Here is a 20357-nt window from a genome sequence, read left to right on the forward strand (position 1 = left end):
CAGCACAATCTAATAAAACATGCTTGTAATTTAAGTTAAATAAAACTGCTAATTAATATGAATTAAATTAAGAATATTATTTGTAACAACAAGTATGTTTTTATTATTAATTATTTTCAATATTATTTTATTTACTTTCTGCTAAAGCAACATCATTTAATTTAGTTACTTATGTTACAGTGTCTAATTATGCTATAATACAATTGACCTAAACATTTATGAAACTTTAAATTTAGAATATCATTTGTATTAATATTTATACTTTTAATGGTGTTATTATTTACATTATTTCTTTTTTCACTTTTTTCTAAAGCAACATTTTTTACTTTCATTTAGTTGAGGCCCTAAAATGACTAACTGAAAATAAATAAAATTAGAATATCAATAAAAAATAAATCGACTATTAAATATGATTTCTATTATTATTTATCATATTAATATTGTTCTTATATATTTTTTTATTTCATTTTTTATTTTAATTCAACTTATATTTGTGAAATAATTCACAAAAACGAAAAAAGCACATATAAAATAACAAATAAAGAAATATAAAATATGAACAATAAAATCATATGAATATATATAATAAATTCATATTAATAAACTACAACTAGTCAGAATTGTTCAAATGCTCACACCCAAAATAAAATACAGGGTAACACCTCACCTGTGCGTCCATCTCCTGCCTCTTGATCTGTGTGAGGGTCATAGCGGAAAAGTCCATAGTATCTGAGAGTAAAAGAGTGACAGAATTCAGACTTAAAGAAGCTGTTTTAGTGCTTTGAGTCCATTACACACAGAGAGCCTATACAGGGTGTTATCATTATAAATAATATTGATATTAAACGTTATAAAATGACCAATAAAATGCTCTATAGAATGGCAATGTACCCTCCTCAAAACCATCTACCACAAGTAAACAGGAAATCATGGATCTGTTGCCCATAAATGCTACTGGCTATTTGCACTGTAATGCACACTTGGTAAATGCAGTATGTATATCATCTGGGAATTTCAAGCAAACACATATTTCGCATTCATTCTACAAATTGCTTCGATGGTATGAACAGCAAGAAAAATCGCATGAAAACTTTTGTTTACTAGCCGCTGCAATAGCATCAACAGTGTCCACCGCTGGAACGAACATTAAAGGACACACAATGTCAATAACATCCCGTGACTGGTCAAAGTTGTTCAATGCTTTCGGCTGCGGAGCAGAGAGAGCGTGTGCAGTCTCATGCCTGTATCTCTGGACGGCAACACAAACCAGCTTTCACAGCTGTAGTGAAATGGGTCAATGTGACTGTGGAGGATGAAAACTAAATTCTACGTTGTATCTCTCTCTTCTTTTTACTCGTTTACTCATTTGCCACTTTTTATGGATGAAACCACAGAGAAAATGAGAAGATGCCGAATTAGACAAAAAACCCACCAGAGCCAACCTATACATGCGGCTCTGGCTGACTTTTGTTTCAGATACCCAACAAGCACTCACCCGTATCCTCGATCTGACATTTGCCGGACTTGGTTGATGCCACGACGCCCGCGGTAGCCTGGGTGACCCCTTTGGAAGCCTGCCGCAGACGGGTAAGATTCAAGCTGCCCTTGTTTGCCTTCACCTGATGAGAACAGAGACAGGATCATCTATAAATCTGTGCTCATCTCCACATGACGCCACGTGGTGATTTGTTGCTGAAGTACCTTAGATGCAGCTACCAGCTGGGCAGTGCTGGCGGCAATCTCGTGCGAGCACACCATCAACTCCTCGAACTTGCCCTTGCCCTGCACCACCTGATCTGCAGCATCACTGCGGACAAAACACAATCATCAGTTATAAATGGCTTCAAAGGCTCATCCAATCAGCTTTCAGCTGCAATACTCACACCAACATGGTGGCGCCCCAACCTACAGCCTTGGAGGCGGAAATAAGACCTTCAGTCCATCGAGAGTTTTTGGCGTAGAACTCTTTCATAGACGCAGCCCCCTGTGAACACAGACACAACTTAATCTTCTGTGACATCACAGATTGATCTGTTTTTTTACTGACATGTTCTTCTGGTTTCCCGAGGGTTCACTCACCCTGCCGCTGTCCACAATCTCTCTCTGCAGGTCTTTAGAGGAAAGCACCAGCACTTTGATGGCCTGCATAAGATCGGTGCAGGATGCCAAAATCCTGCAGGAGGCGACAAAGAGCAGCATTTAAGGCCTGGGTGGGACAGCTAATGTGTCTTTAATATAAACCTGCATCGCGCTATCCAAGTGCTTGACATTCAAATATTTTGAGTGAGTTTGATGAGAAGACCCCCAAGCTCTTAAATGACTATCAATCTAGTATGTCATGGATCGAGCAGTGTATTGTGAAGCCATATTTGTATTCACAACACATGTAACTCTGTCTAACCTTTCATTGACTTCCATTTTGATTCCAGTGTCAACCGCTCTGGACTTATTGAGCATGTCCTGTACAAGACAAATGTCAGACGGGAATAAAACATCAGTAGTTGTTTTGAGCGCTTCATATTCTATCAAGCATCTGTTTATATGGCAAAGCAAGCAGAGAATGAAATACCTCGATTCTGGCTGCGGCTGACTCCACCGCCGCTGATGTGGCCGCCATCTCTTGTTCCACCAGATCTCCCAGTTCACCCTGCTGCAGATTCAGACCCCGCGGCCGCAACTTCTGCTCAATGCAAAGGAAATAACACAGAGCCCTATTAAAATAGCACACGGGTATACTACTCATACCATTTCTGCATCTTGTAGTATGTATACCATGAAAAAACCCAAATGGTCGACTACATTAGGCTGAAATCTCTAGAATATTACTTGACTCTAAATGATCCTCTAGGATTGATTTGACCTTCAACTGATACTCAAAGACACTCACCTCGCCCAATCCCATTACAGCATCCAGTACAGTCCTCAACCGGCTGCAGTCTGCAGTCCCCATAGACTCCTGCTCCTTCAGCTGGCACAGTAACGCCAGGGCATCCGCACCACACGCCTTCACGCTGTCTGCCAATGCTGCCCACGGACGGAGAAAGACAAACACAGAAAGATGAGAGCAGTAAGACGGGCCATCTGTCACCTGCAGACACCACACATACGCTTACCAGACGCACGACACACGTTTCTTGTTTGTGGGTGAGAAACGCACATTAGAATTTTCTTTCAATGTCATCCCAATCTAAACAAGTCCATCAGACTTGTGACACAAATTACCTTTTTTGATTTATTGACGGACTCAAGGAGAAAGTCATTTTCTTTCACTTCTCTATAAGTGGATACAGTAAAGGTATTAGCTGGGTCTTGAGAAAAAGCTTCAGTCATGTCTATAGAAGAGATCAGCTATTAATCTTAAGTTTCGATATGTGATTTATAACTTGATTTATGTCTGATTTTATGGGAAATGTTCATTTGACTTAAACCAATATAAACTTAAAGGAACGGTTTCCTTTCAGTCTTCATTTTCTCACGCTCAAGATGTTCCAAATCTATATACATTTATTTGTTCTGAACACAAAGATATTTGTAAGGATGCTTGTAACTAGGGGTGTGATGGGACACTTATCCCACGAGACACGTGAATGGGTTCACGAGAACAATGATGAAATATATAGGGGAACATTTTACTTTATTTGATTCACCTTAAAACAAAAAAAAGCAAATATGTAGTCATTATAAAAATCATCATTTACTTTATAATAAACTTTTCTTTTTTAATGAATTGTATTATGCAGTAATAAACAATATGTAAATACTGCTAAAGGTTTTGTCACAAACTCAACTGACAGGCAGCAATTGCACAAAAATGTTGCTTTGTTTCAGGTGCAGTTTTTAGTAAAGAGCTGTGACTGTTTTCTCTAAATGCCTTTGCATAGTGCTCAGCTGCTTGTGTTATCAGAGGTGGCGATCATATCACAATGTGAACCCCTTTAGCCTTCCGAGAAACAGTTCAAACAATATAAACACATCATGTTTTATGCTTACGTTGCACATACGTAAGAGACCGATTATCTGTTTTGGAAGAGGTTTGCATGATAATGTATATATGTTAATTCAGGATATCTTTCTCTGTGTTCTTCAGAACAAAGAAATGTGTTCAGATTTAAAACAACTGGTGAGTAAATTATGACAGAATATATATTATTGGGTGAACTGTCCCTCTCTTTAAGTACACAAAGTGACCTGCAATTTTATGTTTCAAACAGAGATGGCGATAAGATTAAAAAGCTGTTACTAGAGAATAAACCTGTGTCAACCGTGATGAGTAATTCAAATTGATGTTGATGCAATTGGCTAATATCACATGTGGCTTCAATATTATAACATGTCGGGGGTGGCACGCTTCAGTTCCCAGATTTGATTCGATTGGACGAGAAATTAATTGAAAAGCTGAATGATGTCATCAAAACATTTCTATGCAGGTACTTCAGCTTTTAATATCTCTAGAGGGATATATTTGGATAGAATTGCATCTATTATGGTAAAGTGATGTCACAAGCTTGTCAGGTCATTTGGGTGATTGACATTTCATGCTCACCGTCAGCTTGTTCTACTGGCACCATGTGTGAAGTGGCACTCCCCTGCACGATCACATCACCCACCAGATGAGCGAACTGAGTCACTGCCCGTACCAACCCGGACACATCTATTACACAAACACACACGGCGGAAGTGAGAAACAGTACAAGCAATTTTAAACATCACGTTGCATCACTGTTTGGTTGGCACATTGTATTGTGCATTCCTGAGAACACCCTACTGCTGATGGGGAAGTTCAATCTTTTGTAGATTGCATCTTTTTACATTAAGACATTTGGTAGATGTTTTGTATATGTGTGCGTGTTTGTCACCTGTGTTATCTGATACAAAGCCATCTCTGGCAGACTGTAGCCTCTCCACACAGTCCAGAGCCACCTGGCACCTGGACACCAGGTAATCTACATCCAAAAGACAGATGGACACACACTATAATATTCATTACACCCTCACAGTGCAACACTTTTCTGCTGTACGGGTTATTGAGTGATAAGGGTGGGGGTAATCTGATCCGGTCACCGACCGGCAGAACTGGTGCAGCTGATGTGTGTGGGGTCATCTATCTGATTCAGGCTGTCCTGTACGATCTTCTCCGCCTCCTCCAGAGCTCCACGCAGAGCCGTCCAGCGCAAACCCGCCAGCTCGCTCTCAAGAGCCTGCTCATGACTTTCCTACAGAAAAATGTATTCAAAGAGTTCATGAACTTTGTCACTTTGTCAGCTTTGAGACCATTTCTATGCTAAACGTGACAGAATTCGCTTTACACTTGCGTGAAGTTTGTATATTTGTTCGTACAAGTAAAAAAATGATCACCTTCTCATTGAGTTGATTCTGCAGGGCTTCGGCAGCTTTCACGCCGCTCTCCCTCTCATTGGTCAGACTTCTCTGCACATGCTCTAACTCCACCCCCAAACCTGCCAGCTCCGCCTCCTTCTGAGAAAGTGTCTCCATAAGCCCCGCCTTCTCAACCTCTAGACCAGTAAGACGAGTACTGAGCTGCTCCTGTGACTACAGAGAGATAAAGAGAACAGAATTGACTTGAGGTGTTTGACGCAGCTAAGCTGCAATATAAACATAAATCTAGAAAATTTGGATTGGATTCAATTTATTGTCATTACACACATTCAAGTACAGTGTAACGAAATGTAGTACCCATATCCAAATATTGCTCCATACCCAATAGCGCAACTCTCCTTAATATCGCTAAAATATGATTTTATGATCACAACAAGCCATGCAAATAATCTCATTAAATAAAACTTGTTGAGTTCACTCTAGCTGGCTCTGGTTGAGTCATTTGTTAGAGGCAGTGGGGGGGTTGCAGGTGACAGAAGGAAGTGGCCTGGCGAGCTGCAGGAGCTGTTGACATATTCACACCTACGTGCCGTCTGGGCACATCATGCAATAACAGTGTCACCACATCCAACTCGCTCTTTCACTAACAGTTGATCGCAACTCACCTGTTGGGAGGAAGTGACTGTGCTCTTCAGAGTCTCTAGTTCTGTTCTGCTGGACAAGAGCTCGGCCTGTAGAGCTTGAAGCTGCTCTAACTGAACCTTTTCCTGCTCACACACACACACACACACACAGGAGGCGTTTGAGTCAAGCGGTCTACAGACACACAAAGCAAAGAAAGTGTGATTTTGCATTAATCATCCGACCTGCTGATTTGTGGAATCCTGAGCGGCTTTCAATCTGTCCTGCATTTCTTTCTGGATATTCTCCACCTCATCCTGGGCGGCACGGGCCACTGTCATCTGGCGCGTGACCTCGGCGTTCTGGGAAACACACACAGACAGGCGGTTTAGAACAGTGCAGTACACAAGACTCTTGGCTGACCCAGTTCTGCTCGCAAGGACGCGGGTCCCGCTCATGGAGGTCTCTGCGGCGGGATCAGACACGTTCCATGTATGAGAGCGAGCGTGATGCCAGTTTCTACAACGTGCCAAAGTTTGTCTGTTTGAGAAATGGAGTTTAGTCAGCAGGGGTGGTAGCCTGGTGGTGGAGCTAAATTACCTGCAGGTTTACGGAGAGGCTTGAGAAAGGAGCTCACAGTTGAATCCCTATGGCTGTTGATTGTTATTATTGATGTAACGTTTTATTATATTAACATCAGTCAGCTATCTTTGTATTTTTTAAAAATTGTATAGATTTTCTATAATGTTTTTTTCTTTTGTATAGATGAAAATGAAAAGAAACATCCATCCGTTCTCCAAACCCCCTTGATCTTGTATTGTGTGTGAATGACAATGATGTAACTCCAATTTGTGTAATCTATGTTTATAAATCTATAACTGTGTGGAAAACCGGAGTACCTGGAGAAAACTTGAGAGATGTGAATCAGGAACCTTCTTGTGCCCAACAAGATGCATTTATCAACATCAATTTTATGTTGACTCTAACAGGCCTAATACTAGAGCTTGTATGCATTTGTCAGTGTATGCGGTCAAGATATTAATTCACCTTCCTCAGCAGGTCAGCGTGACTCTGGACCAGCTCGGTGTATTTCTCCTTTAGCTTGGTGTAGCGTTGTTCATTTGCCTGGGCTTTTTCTACACATACAATAAACACAATTGAAAAGGCATAAGTGAATCATTTCTGCATCATTAGTTAACACAGGAGTGTTCAAACTGGGGTCTGGGGACCCCCTGAAAGGATGCAAAGGTCCCCAGAAAAGTTAAGAGAAAAAAATACTGAAAAAAGTCTACTGAACTTTATTACCGTTTCATTTCCAAGTGTTTATCTGCTTTTGTGCAACATGTATAGTGTTCAGATTTGTTTCAGTTTTTTTGCCATTGTTCTCAAAGTGAACTTTGTTACAATACGAAATGCATTTGAATTTAAAATATCTCTTCACGGTTATATGCATCCAACAAGTGTAACCAAATATTTAAGTTTGGAACCAACATACAGTGGCTGAGCCTATGTTGCTATTTTAGGATGTCTGGGATGCTTATAAAGAGCAATGTTTTATAATGCCACACTATGTACAGTTTTGGGGGAAATCTAACTATAACATATAGCTAATTTCACATTATAAACTAGGATGAAAGCACTTTTACACTGAAAACTGACATGTTATTGTTAGACACAAACTATTACAGCAGTTACTGACGGTGTCCTAGCACAGGGTTGATTTATGGACTGTATTGGTATTGGATTGGTGGCTGGTGTGGATTGGGGTCTCTGACGGCTGTGTTTTTCATCTCTAGCAAGCAGTGAGCCTGTCTAATGAACATCAATCTTTGTCCTCACACGGTCAGCTCTTTAATATCCTATAACACAGCGTTTGGCAGCGCTGGGTGTTCAGCTTACAAAACACGTTGCCTCTTTCATAATACTTACTGTTAAAAGCAGATGAGGTAAAGCAGCCAGTGTGAATACATTTAAGAGGAAGGAAAGGCTTGTAAAACCAAAATAACAGAGTAATGCCTGTTTTTTCAGTATGAAAGAGAAAGACAGTAGCAATTTGTGTTTGAAGGATTGCATTACAGAGGTTAAGAATTTCGAGTATCACGGGACGACCATGTTCACTAGGTACTTTTGCTTTGTTCTTTATATAACAGAACAAGATAAGACATATATCTCTTACTCTCGATTTCACTCAGGCTACGTTGCTCTTTCTCCGTATCCTCTTTGACCCTGCGCAGGTCGTCTAGCTCCGCCCTCAGGAACTCGCTCTCTCCCAGCGCCTGCTGCTTCAGGTGTGTCTGTTCTGCTAGCTCCGCCTCCAGCTCGTTCACACGCCCCCTCAGTGCTTGACAGAGACGCCCGCTCTGAGAAAGTTCATTCAATTGTTACTTAAAAGAGTTTACCTCATTTTGTTCCTCAAAACCCTTTCGATATTTGGCATGGTAAAAAAACGGTATTATAATTATTATTACTACTTTACACAATGTAAATAATACACATTTTGCACTCCTGGTTATTTTATTTTCACATCTCTACTGAATCTGTGTGTTCTCACCTCCAGTCTGAAGGATTCCAGTTCCTCTTTCAGGGCCTGTAGCTCTGCTGAGAGCTGCTCGATCAAACGGTCTCTGATGAAACATACAAAGGCAGCTTTTAAAACCGATGCAAACTTCTCGTCTGAGATATGTTTACTCTGGGTTGTGATCTTACTTGTCATCTTTACGCATTCCATTCTGACTGTTAAAGTTGAATGGATCGGTAGCAGCCGAGGTCCCAAAGAGGTCATCAAATTTGGTGTCCACTACGCACTGGTGGATATTAAACACAATGAGAAGCATTCCTGTCTTTAAACATAGAACAACAGAGATGCACAATACATAAATTGAGGCCTAAGTCTTAAAGTTGTTTGATTATGGCCATTAATAAATGAATGGTTGATATTAACATATGTGACCTGCGTTAACATTTTTTAATGTTGTGTCAAGTGAAGTCAACTTTATTTATATAGTGCTTTTTACAATTTTCATTGTTACGAAGCAGCTGTACTAGAAACATATTGACTATAAGCAAAACAAAAGGTTATACAGGCAAAAACAAAAAAGGTGAAAACACAGAAGACAGACACAGACACACAGATTCAAACATACCCTCACACAAAACACTCCACACAACACACACAGACACCCTCACACAAACGGGCACACACACGCACCGTGGCCATCACTGAAAACCACACACCCAAGATAAGGAGAGAGAAACACAGGTCAAATATTAAACAGAACCTAAATTCCTATAGGCAGTGTTAATTAAATTGCTTTTCTAGCAAAAAATATAAATATTTAGGAAATATTTTCCAATAATTTAATTTGTATATAATTGTTATTAATTTGTATATTTAAATATGTTGTTAAATATATGCATGTGTATGTGTTTATAAATAAAAAATGTTTATGCACAGTACACAGATATATATTATGTAAACACAAACTTTTATTCTGGAAGCGAATAAACGCAATTAATCGTTTAATAGAGAGATTTTATTCAATTAAAATGTTGTGCTTTCTTTAACTAAACAACAAATGTTATTTACATTTTGTTAATGCTTTAAAAGAAATCGTTTAGTTTCATTCTGTAAAATTTTGCTCAAAATATTGCCACCGTGACCACATTATGGTTCCACCCCTGTAACCAGCAATGAGGGAATTACTCTAAAATAGCCACAAGCTGAAAGCCCAGAATTATATAAACAATATCCGTCAATTAACATTCAGTATGAGCTGGCAGAGATTAAATAAGCAAACATTAAAATAAAAAAATGAAACACATATTATAACCAATGTCACTGTGTGTGGTACCGGTAAGGGTGGGATGTCTGTGTCCACCAGATCTTCAGTCTCCACCACATGTTCACTCTCAGGAGACGAGGGCTCGGCTGGAATCACCACTACCGGGCTGATGTGCTCAGAGAGGGCAGACGCTCGCAGGAAGTTTGGAGGATTCTGATAAGAAAAGTCAAGAATAATGTGAATGAATAAAAAAAGGTTCAGCAGGAATCTACTGCTGGAGAACAAGCATACAAAAACGTTAAAGAGTCTTTCCACAAGACTAGAGGTAGGCAGCAGACTGTTTGGTATGCAGGAGTCTCACCTCAGGAAGTTGTGGGATCTGAATCAGCCTCTTGAAATACTGCAGGTTACTGGAGCGATAGAACAGACTCTTGAGTCTAAAGAAAGAGAGAGAAAAAGTGAGAAATGACAAAAGAAAGAGTAACACTCAGCACAGCATGAACTGGGGCGAGTCACACCATCTGTTCTCACGGAGTGACGGTGAATATTAAACTGACTTTTTAAACTGTTCCTGGAAACGATCTCTGTGACCCTGAAGAGTATCTGCTGGCAGACCTGAGGAACACGAGAGAACATTCATGATCATGTGAAACAGAAAATGCCCAACTATCAGCTCTATGTGATAATCAATACTTCAATAAACATCAAGTGAGACTGCGATAAGATATCGTTCACCCCCAAAAATGACTGGAACACAAAATAAGTTATTTTGAGAAATATCCATACAATGAAAGTCAATGGGGGTATCGTTTGGTTAGCAATGTTATTCAAACACTATAATCTACAATAACACTATACAGATTTGTAAGGACGTAAAGGGAGTACTCTTTCAATGTTTGGGTAAACCATCCCTTTAAATATACAATGCTGTCTTCATCATATTTTTAGATTTTAAAACCAAATTCAGATCTAAACTAGACTAGATCAAATATTTTGCCCAAATATGATGGATGTCAACCTTGTCAAAGGTTACTGCTTTGTGTGTGTGTGTCAGAGTTGTGTTTGTGACTCACAGGAATGGAGTTTGAAGAGCAGTTTGACAGTGTAGTCGTACAGATGACTGCTGTCCAGAATGACCTGGATCAGAGGAGCCAGTCGACACTGACCCGCCGCAGTCACGGACACAGAACGGGACATATCCAATGAGCTGAACACTGACAAAAACATCCCATATAAAGTATAACACTGACAGGAGATCAAACCATTTAACAGACACCTTATCTTTCCTTCACTCTACAACAGACACATATATGTTTTATTCACCATATTTTAGAGGACCTCTTGTTATAAATAATTGAAATAAGGTGCATCAAAGATCACACTTGAGCCTCCTATCTTAAACATGGCAATCCTCAAATGAATCCCTCATTCATTTCATCATGCAGTTTTTGTATCCAACCCATCCTCCCTCATTTCATTCCTCTCCATACATCAGTCCCTCGCCAGCCAGCCCGCCCCCTCCACGCTCACTGATGCAGACTCCTATGAGACTCCGTCTTCTCAGCACACAGAGGTGTGGTTTCCTGTAGCAGAGACCCGCGCTTCTGCCAACAACACTTGTTAACATCTCCCTAATGCTTCCAGCACAGGCATACTGAGATCGAGCAGTGTTCTGGTAGATTTAGACAGTCTTACGGATAGGCACTATCAGGATGATTTTCCCTTAAAAGCGTAGTCACACACTTATGGCACTGCCTCACTGCTGAGCGGAGAAGCTTATGACCACTAAAGTCAGCGTGTGATGTCATCTGGCCAAAACTAAGACGCTTTTGAATTTGTTTCAGTGCAAACTTTGTATTGACTGTTAAATACCTTTGAGCTGCCATTGGTCTAAGCCAATGACATAATAGATGGGTGTGCCAAGGGGTCCTGCCTACTTTTACACAGGGTCAAAACAGTCTTTCTTAACTTGGTAAATATGTCTTAAACTACTTCTCCCATTAGAAACTTACCACCAAGAAAGAGATTCAGCTCACAATCCAGATAATCAAACATCTCCACCGTCAGCTGGAAGCTGCAATTGTTGAGAAGAGAGAAAACACAATTCACTTCCTTTTCATAGACACTAAGATCAAGATTTGTTGTAAATTCAATAAAAAAGACCAAAAACGAATTCCACCTCAAAATAAATTCAACGTTTATTGCGTTTGCTCACAACCAGGACTGAGAACATGAGACCGTTTGAGCAATACTCACAAATTATTGACGTCGTTCTCGCCTGCCTCTTCAAGCTGTCTGTTTGACATCTGAAGGTTGCCAGGGAAACGAGGATTCTGGAAGACCAGGTGTAGGGAAACATTAGATTTGTGAGAGTCTGACTCTCTGTACAGTCTTTATAAACACCAACACAAGCTTTTATGTTAATGTATTTCACATTGAAACAGGAATTTCGAGCAAGACGTATGGCCTTTTCTGCTACTAGTAGTCGGTCATGGAGGAATTAAGGAGACAGGACATGCTAGTTCTAGGACACATCATTATGCAAAAATCAGTATATGTCCCTGAGATATTCATTGATATGCACATTGTGCACCCACATTAAGAACATTAAAGGAGAGATCAAAAGCAGATCAGAGGATGACAGTTTCATGAGATGTTGTGCGGTTCTTCTTCAAGGCCTATGTCACTCACTTTGATGTGAAACTCCATTTTGGTGATGAGCAGTTTGAGGTAGATGCTGCACAGCTTCCCGTAACCTTCGCTCAAATGACCCTGCCAGGGGAGAGAGGAGTGGACCGATCACATTAAAAGTAAATGATGTGGGTGCCCTTCTAAACTGGCGGAGAGAACTAATGAGACCTCGACACATTCTCAGTTCATCAGCTACATCATAAACCGTGAGTCATTAAGGGCAGAAAGGTCAAGTTTGGTGTGTGTGAACATGTTTGTGTGTAGACAAAACACAACCAGCTGCAAATGAGCTCATTCTTTCACTTCCTGTTCTCTTCACCACTCATTGTGACATCATGACAGGAAGTGAACTCAATTGTTTGCCTTTAGTGTATCATCAGCAAATACAACTACAAAATGTTGCAGCCGAGCATGTTTCATCTGACCCTTCCTGTCGATTTGCGAAACATTCTCAGGCAAAGAATAATAATAATAATAATTGCTAACACTGCTGTGAAATATGTTTAAGTTGACTTTTAGACATCTGGACACATCACATAATATAATAAGATTAGTGACTGGTACTCGTAACAAGCCGAGCTTTGTATGCCCTCATCCAGAGTGCTCACACGTCACCGTTAGCTAATTATACATCATCTCTCTGCTGAAGATCTGAGTCATGAATGTCAACCAATTCAGCTGTCAGTCAGCAGTAATGAAAATTGGCTCGCTGACTGACACGCTGACAGTTTCCGCAATGAAAAGCAGACTCAAGGGAGCTCAACAAGGCCAAATTCAATAAGACTGAGTTATATTGAGCGAGCCTACGTTTCAGTGCAAAACCGTTCGAACCGGCTGCTGTGAGACGAGTAGACTAGGGGTCGACCGATTATCGACATTGTTCATTTTCAAAGCCGATATGCCGATAAATTAATTTATCTGTGAAACGCGCTATTTGGGTCTAATGCAGCCTCTTCTGTTGTAAGCCAGTCTCTGCTCTAGAGCAGTGCCAGCCCACCGCCCATTTGATTTGCTGAAAGTCACAAGTCCGGCCAATCAATGCGGAAGGCTGAAGACACTGAAGATTGAGGCATTTGCACATTATTTTAAGTCATGCCAATTCCCAAATAAAAACCATTTTAAAGCATCAAGTACTCGCATGCTCTCAAAAGACGATCTTCAGTCAGTGACAAAGCCACCACTCAAACTGCTCGAAGTGTTAGATTGAGTTTTTCTTTATAAATGCGGAGAAAGACTTAAATACTCTAGTCATTTTGGTAATACAAATAAGACGAATACATGATTCAAAACTGTGATTGGTCTACTTTTATGTGTGTGCTCTCATAATATATACAAAATGTTTTGCTTTTGTAAAAGAATGAAAATGTACAGGTTGTGTTTTCAGCCGTCTCTCTCCGCATGCATCTTTCTGAAATGTGACATTAAAACACATTTAAAACTCTGCGAATACTCATCATAGAAACGTTAAGCATTAAGCTTGAATATTCTCTGATTATGTCCTATGTATGAAAGTAAAGACGGGTACAGTTTCTCCTGCATCAGCTCATTATGTGATCACATCCTTGCCAAACAATGGCACAACAAAACAGCAAGATTCTTCGTCAAACAAAGAGGAATGGCTTACACTCCGTTTAGAAAAAAAAGTCACCACTGCGAGGGATAAACGGTTTCACTGTAAAGAGCGATTGCATCAAGTGGAGCGCATCCTTTCTGACGAGTATTGTTTCTTTCTGTCCTTACTGTTTACCATGGCGTTACTATAGCAAACGTGTAGTAGCCAGGGCAAGTCTTTTTCAGAGCTCTTGTTATTCTTCATTTTGAACATATTTTAAATTTTTACACCAGACAAATATATTGGTTTAAAATATCGGTTATCGGTCATCGGCCTACTTGATCTGTAATAATCGATATCGGACCTGAAAATGCATATCGGTCGACCCATAGTGTAAACGCACTTACCCACATCCTGCTCATGTCTGTGAGGTCGGATTTGTGCCGCATGGAGTCTTTAATGACCTAAGAAGAGAAAGAAAGAGAGGTTTAAAGACGACATCCCACACGGAATGCTTAATATTCTTTTCATAATAGGGAAATATTTAAGGGGCATTGGAGAAATGGTTGGTGTACTCACGTTTGGATGGCCGTCTCTCAGCAGCTTGTGGAAAACATGGCAAAATTTCCAGCAGAGCACTGCATTGCTGGAGAGGGGTAAGCGGTTAATGGCAAGCCAGAAGGTGTGAGCCCCCTTCTCATGGTGCGTGCCCAATATACAAGGTGAAAACTGCTGTCAAGGAAAAAACTGAGAGGCACAGCTGCGAACTGTCATAATACACATAGTAAAAGAAACTCTGAGGTTTTGTTCATACCCTCGAAACTGACTGAAGTCTTAATCGGTTAAATCAGTTTAGTGAATATATCACTTACCAGATCTTCAGTAATTGAATACAATACCTTCCCAGAATGCAATTCAACAAGGTTGGTGAAAATATTAATTAAACACATCTTGGTCATGTGATAAGAAACCTCTTCATTGTTGGCCCATTTTATCCCAGGCCCAATGAATTATGGTGGTCATGGTGAAGAGCCTCATGGACCAGTGTTGAGAACCCAACCCTTTGCACTGCTAACATTGGAATATGTTAGAGTATGTCCAGATTTCATAGATGTGTAACATATTGTGCAATCAACGCAGGGTGTCAAGCCAAATATAACTGAAATGTAACTGTAAAAGGCATAGTTTACCCAAAAGTAAACCTTGTGTCATCCTTTATTCATCTACTCCTGTAATTTCAAACCTGTACGTTTTTTTTCTGTGAGTCAAAAAATATATTTTGAGAAATGTCTATGCGGCAGGGTGGGACCAGAGCCGCGAGGGAAAGGCACAAGGCCGGTCACTTGAGCGACGACCGTCAGCTGTGCGAACACCGGTCTCGCACATGAGCAAAAGAGACGAGCGACAACAGTGAAGTGTAAGAGAGGACCAGGCCTTGACCTTATGTTGAGTTTGTATGGGATTTTAAGTTCGTTTTATTGTTTGTTTATTGAAATTAAATGTTGTGTTACGTTCGCCGGTTCCCGCATTCCTTCCTTCCTTTTATTGAACCTCGCTAAAGTCTGTTTTGTGTCCATACAATGGAAGTAAATGGGGTTCAATGTTGTTTGGTTGCAAACCTTCTTCGAAAAATATCTTCTTTTGTGTTCTGCAGAAGAAAAAAAGTCATACAGGTTTGATATAACATGAGGGTGAGTAAATGATGAAAGATTTATCTTTTTGGGTGAACTACCGCTTCAAATACAGATTAAGTGACTAGCCGTCATTTACTGCATTGTACTGAATCCACCCATCCGGATAGTCATTAAATCATACTGTGTTCCAAAGTAGAAAACATTTAGAGTGATATGAAAGTAACTGAATGATGACCACAATTTTATTTTTGGGTGAACTTCCTTAAATAGGTCTGACTAATATCTGTGTGTCCAGTTTCACCACATACAATACACAACTTTTATGTAACGTTGCTGTGCTGTGTCATTGTAGTTAATCCACTAGCACATTTAGAGACCGAATCCACCAAACAATCCAAACTTTATAACAATCACGTTCCATTTTCAGGCTGACAAACGAAAGGATATTTCTGGCATGCTTTTCTTTGACAACAACCTCCTGTGTGTTGATGGCTTTGTTGATGCTCACTGCCTGTGGAGGAGAAAGACAAAAGAAATTGAAACATGCCCTTCATTCTGCTCTTCTAGACAAGTTAAAGCTTAGGACCCAGCTCATGGCAGAAGAGCCATCCTGTGCTCGGAGTGAAACAGTGAGTGTGTGTTTCAGTGGAGGCCTGTTGAGCAACTCTAACCACTGCTGTGTTACAACCGCTGAATACAAATGAAGTTCAGTTCACTGCTCGACAGGCAGCATTACCTCAATGGCACTTTCAGACACAGAACACAGGAACTCCTTGAGCTCCTAATAGTTTATTACCTATTTTTCGATGGTATACTTGCATTAAGAGGCTCACGTCGTTGGAAGCCCAGACGCAACGCAAATCCGAGCAAGATATCAAATTATTATATTGTCCGAGCAAGTTTTCGATATTGTTGTGTTTGTCTTTTCCTCTCTCTCTTGTTCCTGTTCAGGTATAAATGTCAAATTGACATCAATTCTAGGGAGGACAATGTGGTACCTGGAAAACGTTAACAGTACTTGTTTAAACGTGCATCACATATTTAGCACGGTCAGCTGAACATAATTAACTCTTATCGGACCCTTCGGCATGAAAAATGGTTCTGTGAGCCTATTTAAGGCATTGCAGGTCAGTTACTTTCTAGAAAGTGAGAGAAATTGGAAAGGAGTAGGGGTGTAACAAAACATAGATTAATTTTCTAACGAGAAGATCCGTCAATGCCACACGTAAAATATTGATATGAGACCTTTATTTTTACACTCTTTCACTAGTTTTAGTGACTTTTATTCAGTAGAGGCGCATATGACAAACTTAGCGTCTTTTTGGACAAACCTTAGCTTTCATTCACTGCCCTGCGAGCACAAGGTCTCACTTTCCCGGAGCAGGGATCACCTCTCGACGTCTTAACTTACTACTCTGCGAAGGAAGAAGCTAAAGCCACTAGACCAGGGGTATTCAATTAATATTCCAAGAGGTCTGGTCTTTATATTTTCTTCCAAACGGAGGTCCGGACAATAAATATTTATTTATTTAAAAAAACAATCAATTTAGCCCAGTTGGATAAATTGTATAAAAGATTTGATCTGTTATAAGGCCATTTATTTTATATTTTGATATATGTAGCCTATGTATAGATAGCCTATATAGAAATGCCCTCTTAAAAGTAATATTTGTTAATAAAAAAAAACAACTGACAACATGCAAACAGCAAAAGTAATGTAACAATTAAAATCATATATAACAATTAAAATCATAAACAGAAAAAAGGGTTACTAACTAAATTAGCCTTTCCATGCCATTGTGACATTTTCACTTTCATACAAGATCTACTTCTATCTTTAAATAATTTTCCAATTAAAAAATGTGAAACTGCTTGTGAAAACCCAGCAAAAGTCCTTCATAGAATCAGCCTACAGAATATTCTGTGAAAATACAACAATATCTTCAATATTGACTGAATGATACCAAAATCTTAGGGAAATCAATGCTTGACATTAATCTTTGATGCTTGTTATAATAATCAATTAGATTATGAGATGTTATCCTGGGTTCCAACAGGGTCACAAATGTTTACATGCTTTCTAATAATGCTACTGCGAAATGTAGATAAAACGTTATGGTTAATAAAATATCACAAATCTGGTTGAAAGGTTGGAGAAATTTAAAAAACATACTGGCGAATACAAATGCTTAAATATTTGCTGCATTTTGTTTATTTTTGTGTGTCCATTTACCAGCTCTGAGTGTCTGCACTAGTGTAGTTAAAATAAGCACGTGTTTGCTGCTCTTCACGCAGCGTGTCTTTGGCGGGAGAGAACCAGCGCGTCCGGAGCAGAAAAGGTTTAAAATGAAGCGCGTGTGGCACTGAATAAAGATATTAGAGGATATAGTGGCAAAAGATAAAGGACATAAATGTTCCTGAGAGTGCGTGTGATGTGATTCCCCGTTGTGAAGATGCACGGCTCAATTTAAACAAACAAATTAGTCCAAAGTTCTAAATGGTTTATCAGGCTATGTCTGGCGGTCAGGATGGAACAAACCAAAGGTCCGGATCTTTCACGCGGTCCGCCTATTGAGGATGACTGCACTAGATGTTAAGCCTACAAAAAGCATAAAAGCCCTGGCTTCAGCGGAACGTAGGAAAGTGGTCCAGATATAGTTTTCCATCTCTCTTTAAAAAGAGTATACATGGAGAAACATGTTTGATATATAAATATGAAACAGACAATATGTACACAAGAACTGCTCTATTGGGCAATATGCTATATTAAAATATGTTCAGAAACGGGTCTGAAGTCGCAACACACTACGCGATGACATCATGTATATGTTAATTAGGCTATGACGCAATCCAGCCCCACTGTTCTATAAAATCCTAGCAGAAACACTATAGTTTATTGTTATAAATGTCCCATTTGGACAGAGTTTGTGCAGTTTTCAAAGAGTTTAGTTAAATGTTCATCTTATATATTTTGGTTTCATTTGTGAGTTATTAAAAATGTAACTGCGTGTAAAAAATAGGCAAGTTATATCAAAATATCGATTAAATTAACAGAATCGCAAACATTTTCGAGGTATCTGCAAATATCGAATCGCTGGAGGAGAATATCAATAAAGCATTGTATCATGATGAACTGTCTGATATACACCCCTAGAAAGCAGCATCAAATTTATCCTTTATAAAGATACAATCCCATTACAAATTCAACATGGTTGGTGAAAATGAAAAGTTTGGTTCTAAAATGGGATATAATTTCTTATCTTTTTTTGTTATTGCGCATTCCCATTAATATAAATCAAACGGCATTTGGTTGAGTTTTTAAAATCTTTTAAAACATAGATATCTCATTTTAGAATTTGATTTGGCGATCATGTTGGGTAGCCTCATGGACCAGTGTTAAGCACCCAACAGCGTGTACACTGCTAACATTCCAATTTTCATACACAAACCAAACAAGATGTTAAAAATAGCTCTTATCCTTGTTTCTTCCATGCGAGTAGTCTAAATATCACCACAATCTCTTTCCAAGAACCGATGAGGTGTTCAGAAGACATAACATTTGACTACAATGCTCCATGAGCCCTGAAGTCTGTAAAGAGGCAAATAGTAGAAATGATGTAATAATATTATGTATTTATATGTATTTATTAATTGTTTAAATCTATTAGAGTAGATAAACAGCTAAATTGTCCAGCAAAACAATTAAGCCCCATTTGTTAACATGAGCAGAGATATGACAACGTTGAGACGTTGTCATCCGCGTGAATGCATTGTGCCAGCTGCCCAGGTTTTTTGGCACTGGCTGCTGAATTTGTTGGCTCTCTCAAGAGTACGGATGGCTGATGACATTAAACTATAATAACGTAATAAAGTAGGAAGAGAAATAAAGTGAGAGCCAAAGAAAGGGAGTGTATGAGTAGTTGGTTGAGTCCTCAATCATGAAAATACATCTGGGTCACACATCACATAAGTTAATTTCGTCTTCGAAAGCGCTTATAAATCAGTCTACTACATTTTTAAATGTGACATAATTCAGGCAGACTGATTTAAAAACAACCCTCTGTTCTTATTCCTGGAAATAGCATGTATTCGGCCAATCAGATAAGAGCTTGCAAGATTGAGAAAGAACTTTCCAGTTTTGTGTGTAGCATATGCATGAGCATGCCTAACTGTGGAGACTATTTTTCATCCAAGAAGTTTGGAAATTCAAAACTTCCAAAAATTGGAAAACCTTTTTATATTGTAGTATTAGGATTTACGTTTAGCGTTTATTTGTCATGACATACAATTAAGATTTTTCTTCCCTGTTTCTTGCTATCAAAACTAGGGCTGGACCAGAATATTCGATTTGAAAATTCGTTTGGTGGGTTGGCATTCGATTTTCGATTTTGAGATAAGAATATTCTTTTTTATCCAACACCTGGCATCCCACGCAAAGCGGTTCTCATTCGCGCTTGAATATGAATCGCCCATGAGTGAACATCATGATTTAGTTAATCTGGAAGAGAAGACAAAAATTCAGAAGACCTCAGGTGTGTGGGAACAACTTAAATTCAGTAAAGACAAAGGCAGTGTACCAAATATGACATTTGAAAACTGGCCTACCACAACAGCACATCAGTCGACTATAAAAATGCTAGTTTGTGTTTTATTATGTGCTTTTGTTATCAAAACAACACAAGACCAATAAATGAAAGAGGCTTTGCGCTGTTCGGTCTGTGCGTCCGCATTATGTCCGAC

At 39.4% G+C, this 20357-nt stretch overlaps 1 protein-coding gene across 2 annotated transcripts in view; it reads right to left on the reverse strand.

Moving 5' to 3' along the window:
- The window catches only part of hip1 (huntingtin interacting protein 1), a 34416-nt gene that overhangs the window by 3692 nt on the left and 10367 nt on the right, over positions 1-20357 (reverse strand). For both annotated transcript variants that reach the window (XM_079481841.1, XM_079481842.1), the window contains exons 2-29: positions 16065-16128; positions 14563-14705; positions 14391-14447; positions 12432-12512; positions 11997-12073; positions 11753-11814; positions 10814-10954; positions 10298-10355; positions 10102-10177; positions 9810-9953; positions 8665-8762; positions 8510-8582; positions 8135-8318; positions 7006-7094; positions 6204-6320; positions 6003-6104; positions 5356-5550; positions 5066-5213; positions 4857-4943; positions 4544-4651; positions 2888-3024; positions 2570-2680; positions 2402-2460; positions 2080-2173; positions 1884-1984; positions 1702-1807; positions 1496-1619; positions 668-729 (exon numbers count right to left, since the gene is read on the reverse strand). In XM_079481841.1, the coding sequence (XP_079337967.1) occupies positions 668-729; positions 1496-1619; positions 1702-1807; positions 1884-1984; positions 2080-2173; positions 2402-2460; positions 2570-2680; positions 2888-3024; positions 4544-4651; positions 4857-4943; positions 5066-5213; positions 5356-5550; positions 6003-6104; positions 6204-6320; positions 7006-7094; positions 8135-8318; positions 8510-8582; positions 8665-8762; positions 9810-9953; positions 10102-10177; positions 10298-10355; positions 10814-10954; positions 11753-11814; positions 11997-12073; positions 12432-12512; positions 14391-14447; positions 14563-14705; positions 16065-16128 (2898 nt within the window). The remainder of the gene's footprint in view (positions 1-667; positions 730-1495; positions 1620-1701; positions 1808-1883; positions 1985-2079; positions 2174-2401; positions 2461-2569; positions 2681-2887; positions 3025-4543; positions 4652-4856; positions 4944-5065; positions 5214-5355; positions 5551-6002; positions 6105-6203; positions 6321-7005; positions 7095-8134; positions 8319-8509; positions 8583-8664; positions 8763-9809; positions 9954-10101; positions 10178-10297; positions 10356-10813; positions 10955-11752; positions 11815-11996; positions 12074-12431; positions 12513-14390; positions 14448-14562; positions 14706-16064; positions 16129-20357) is intronic.

Source organism: Barbatula barbatula (genome assembly GCF_947034865.1).
Source record: "Barbatula barbatula genome assembly, chromosome: 19".
Taxonomy (NCBI): domain Eukaryota; kingdom Metazoa; phylum Chordata; class Actinopteri; order Cypriniformes; family Nemacheilidae; genus Barbatula; species Barbatula barbatula.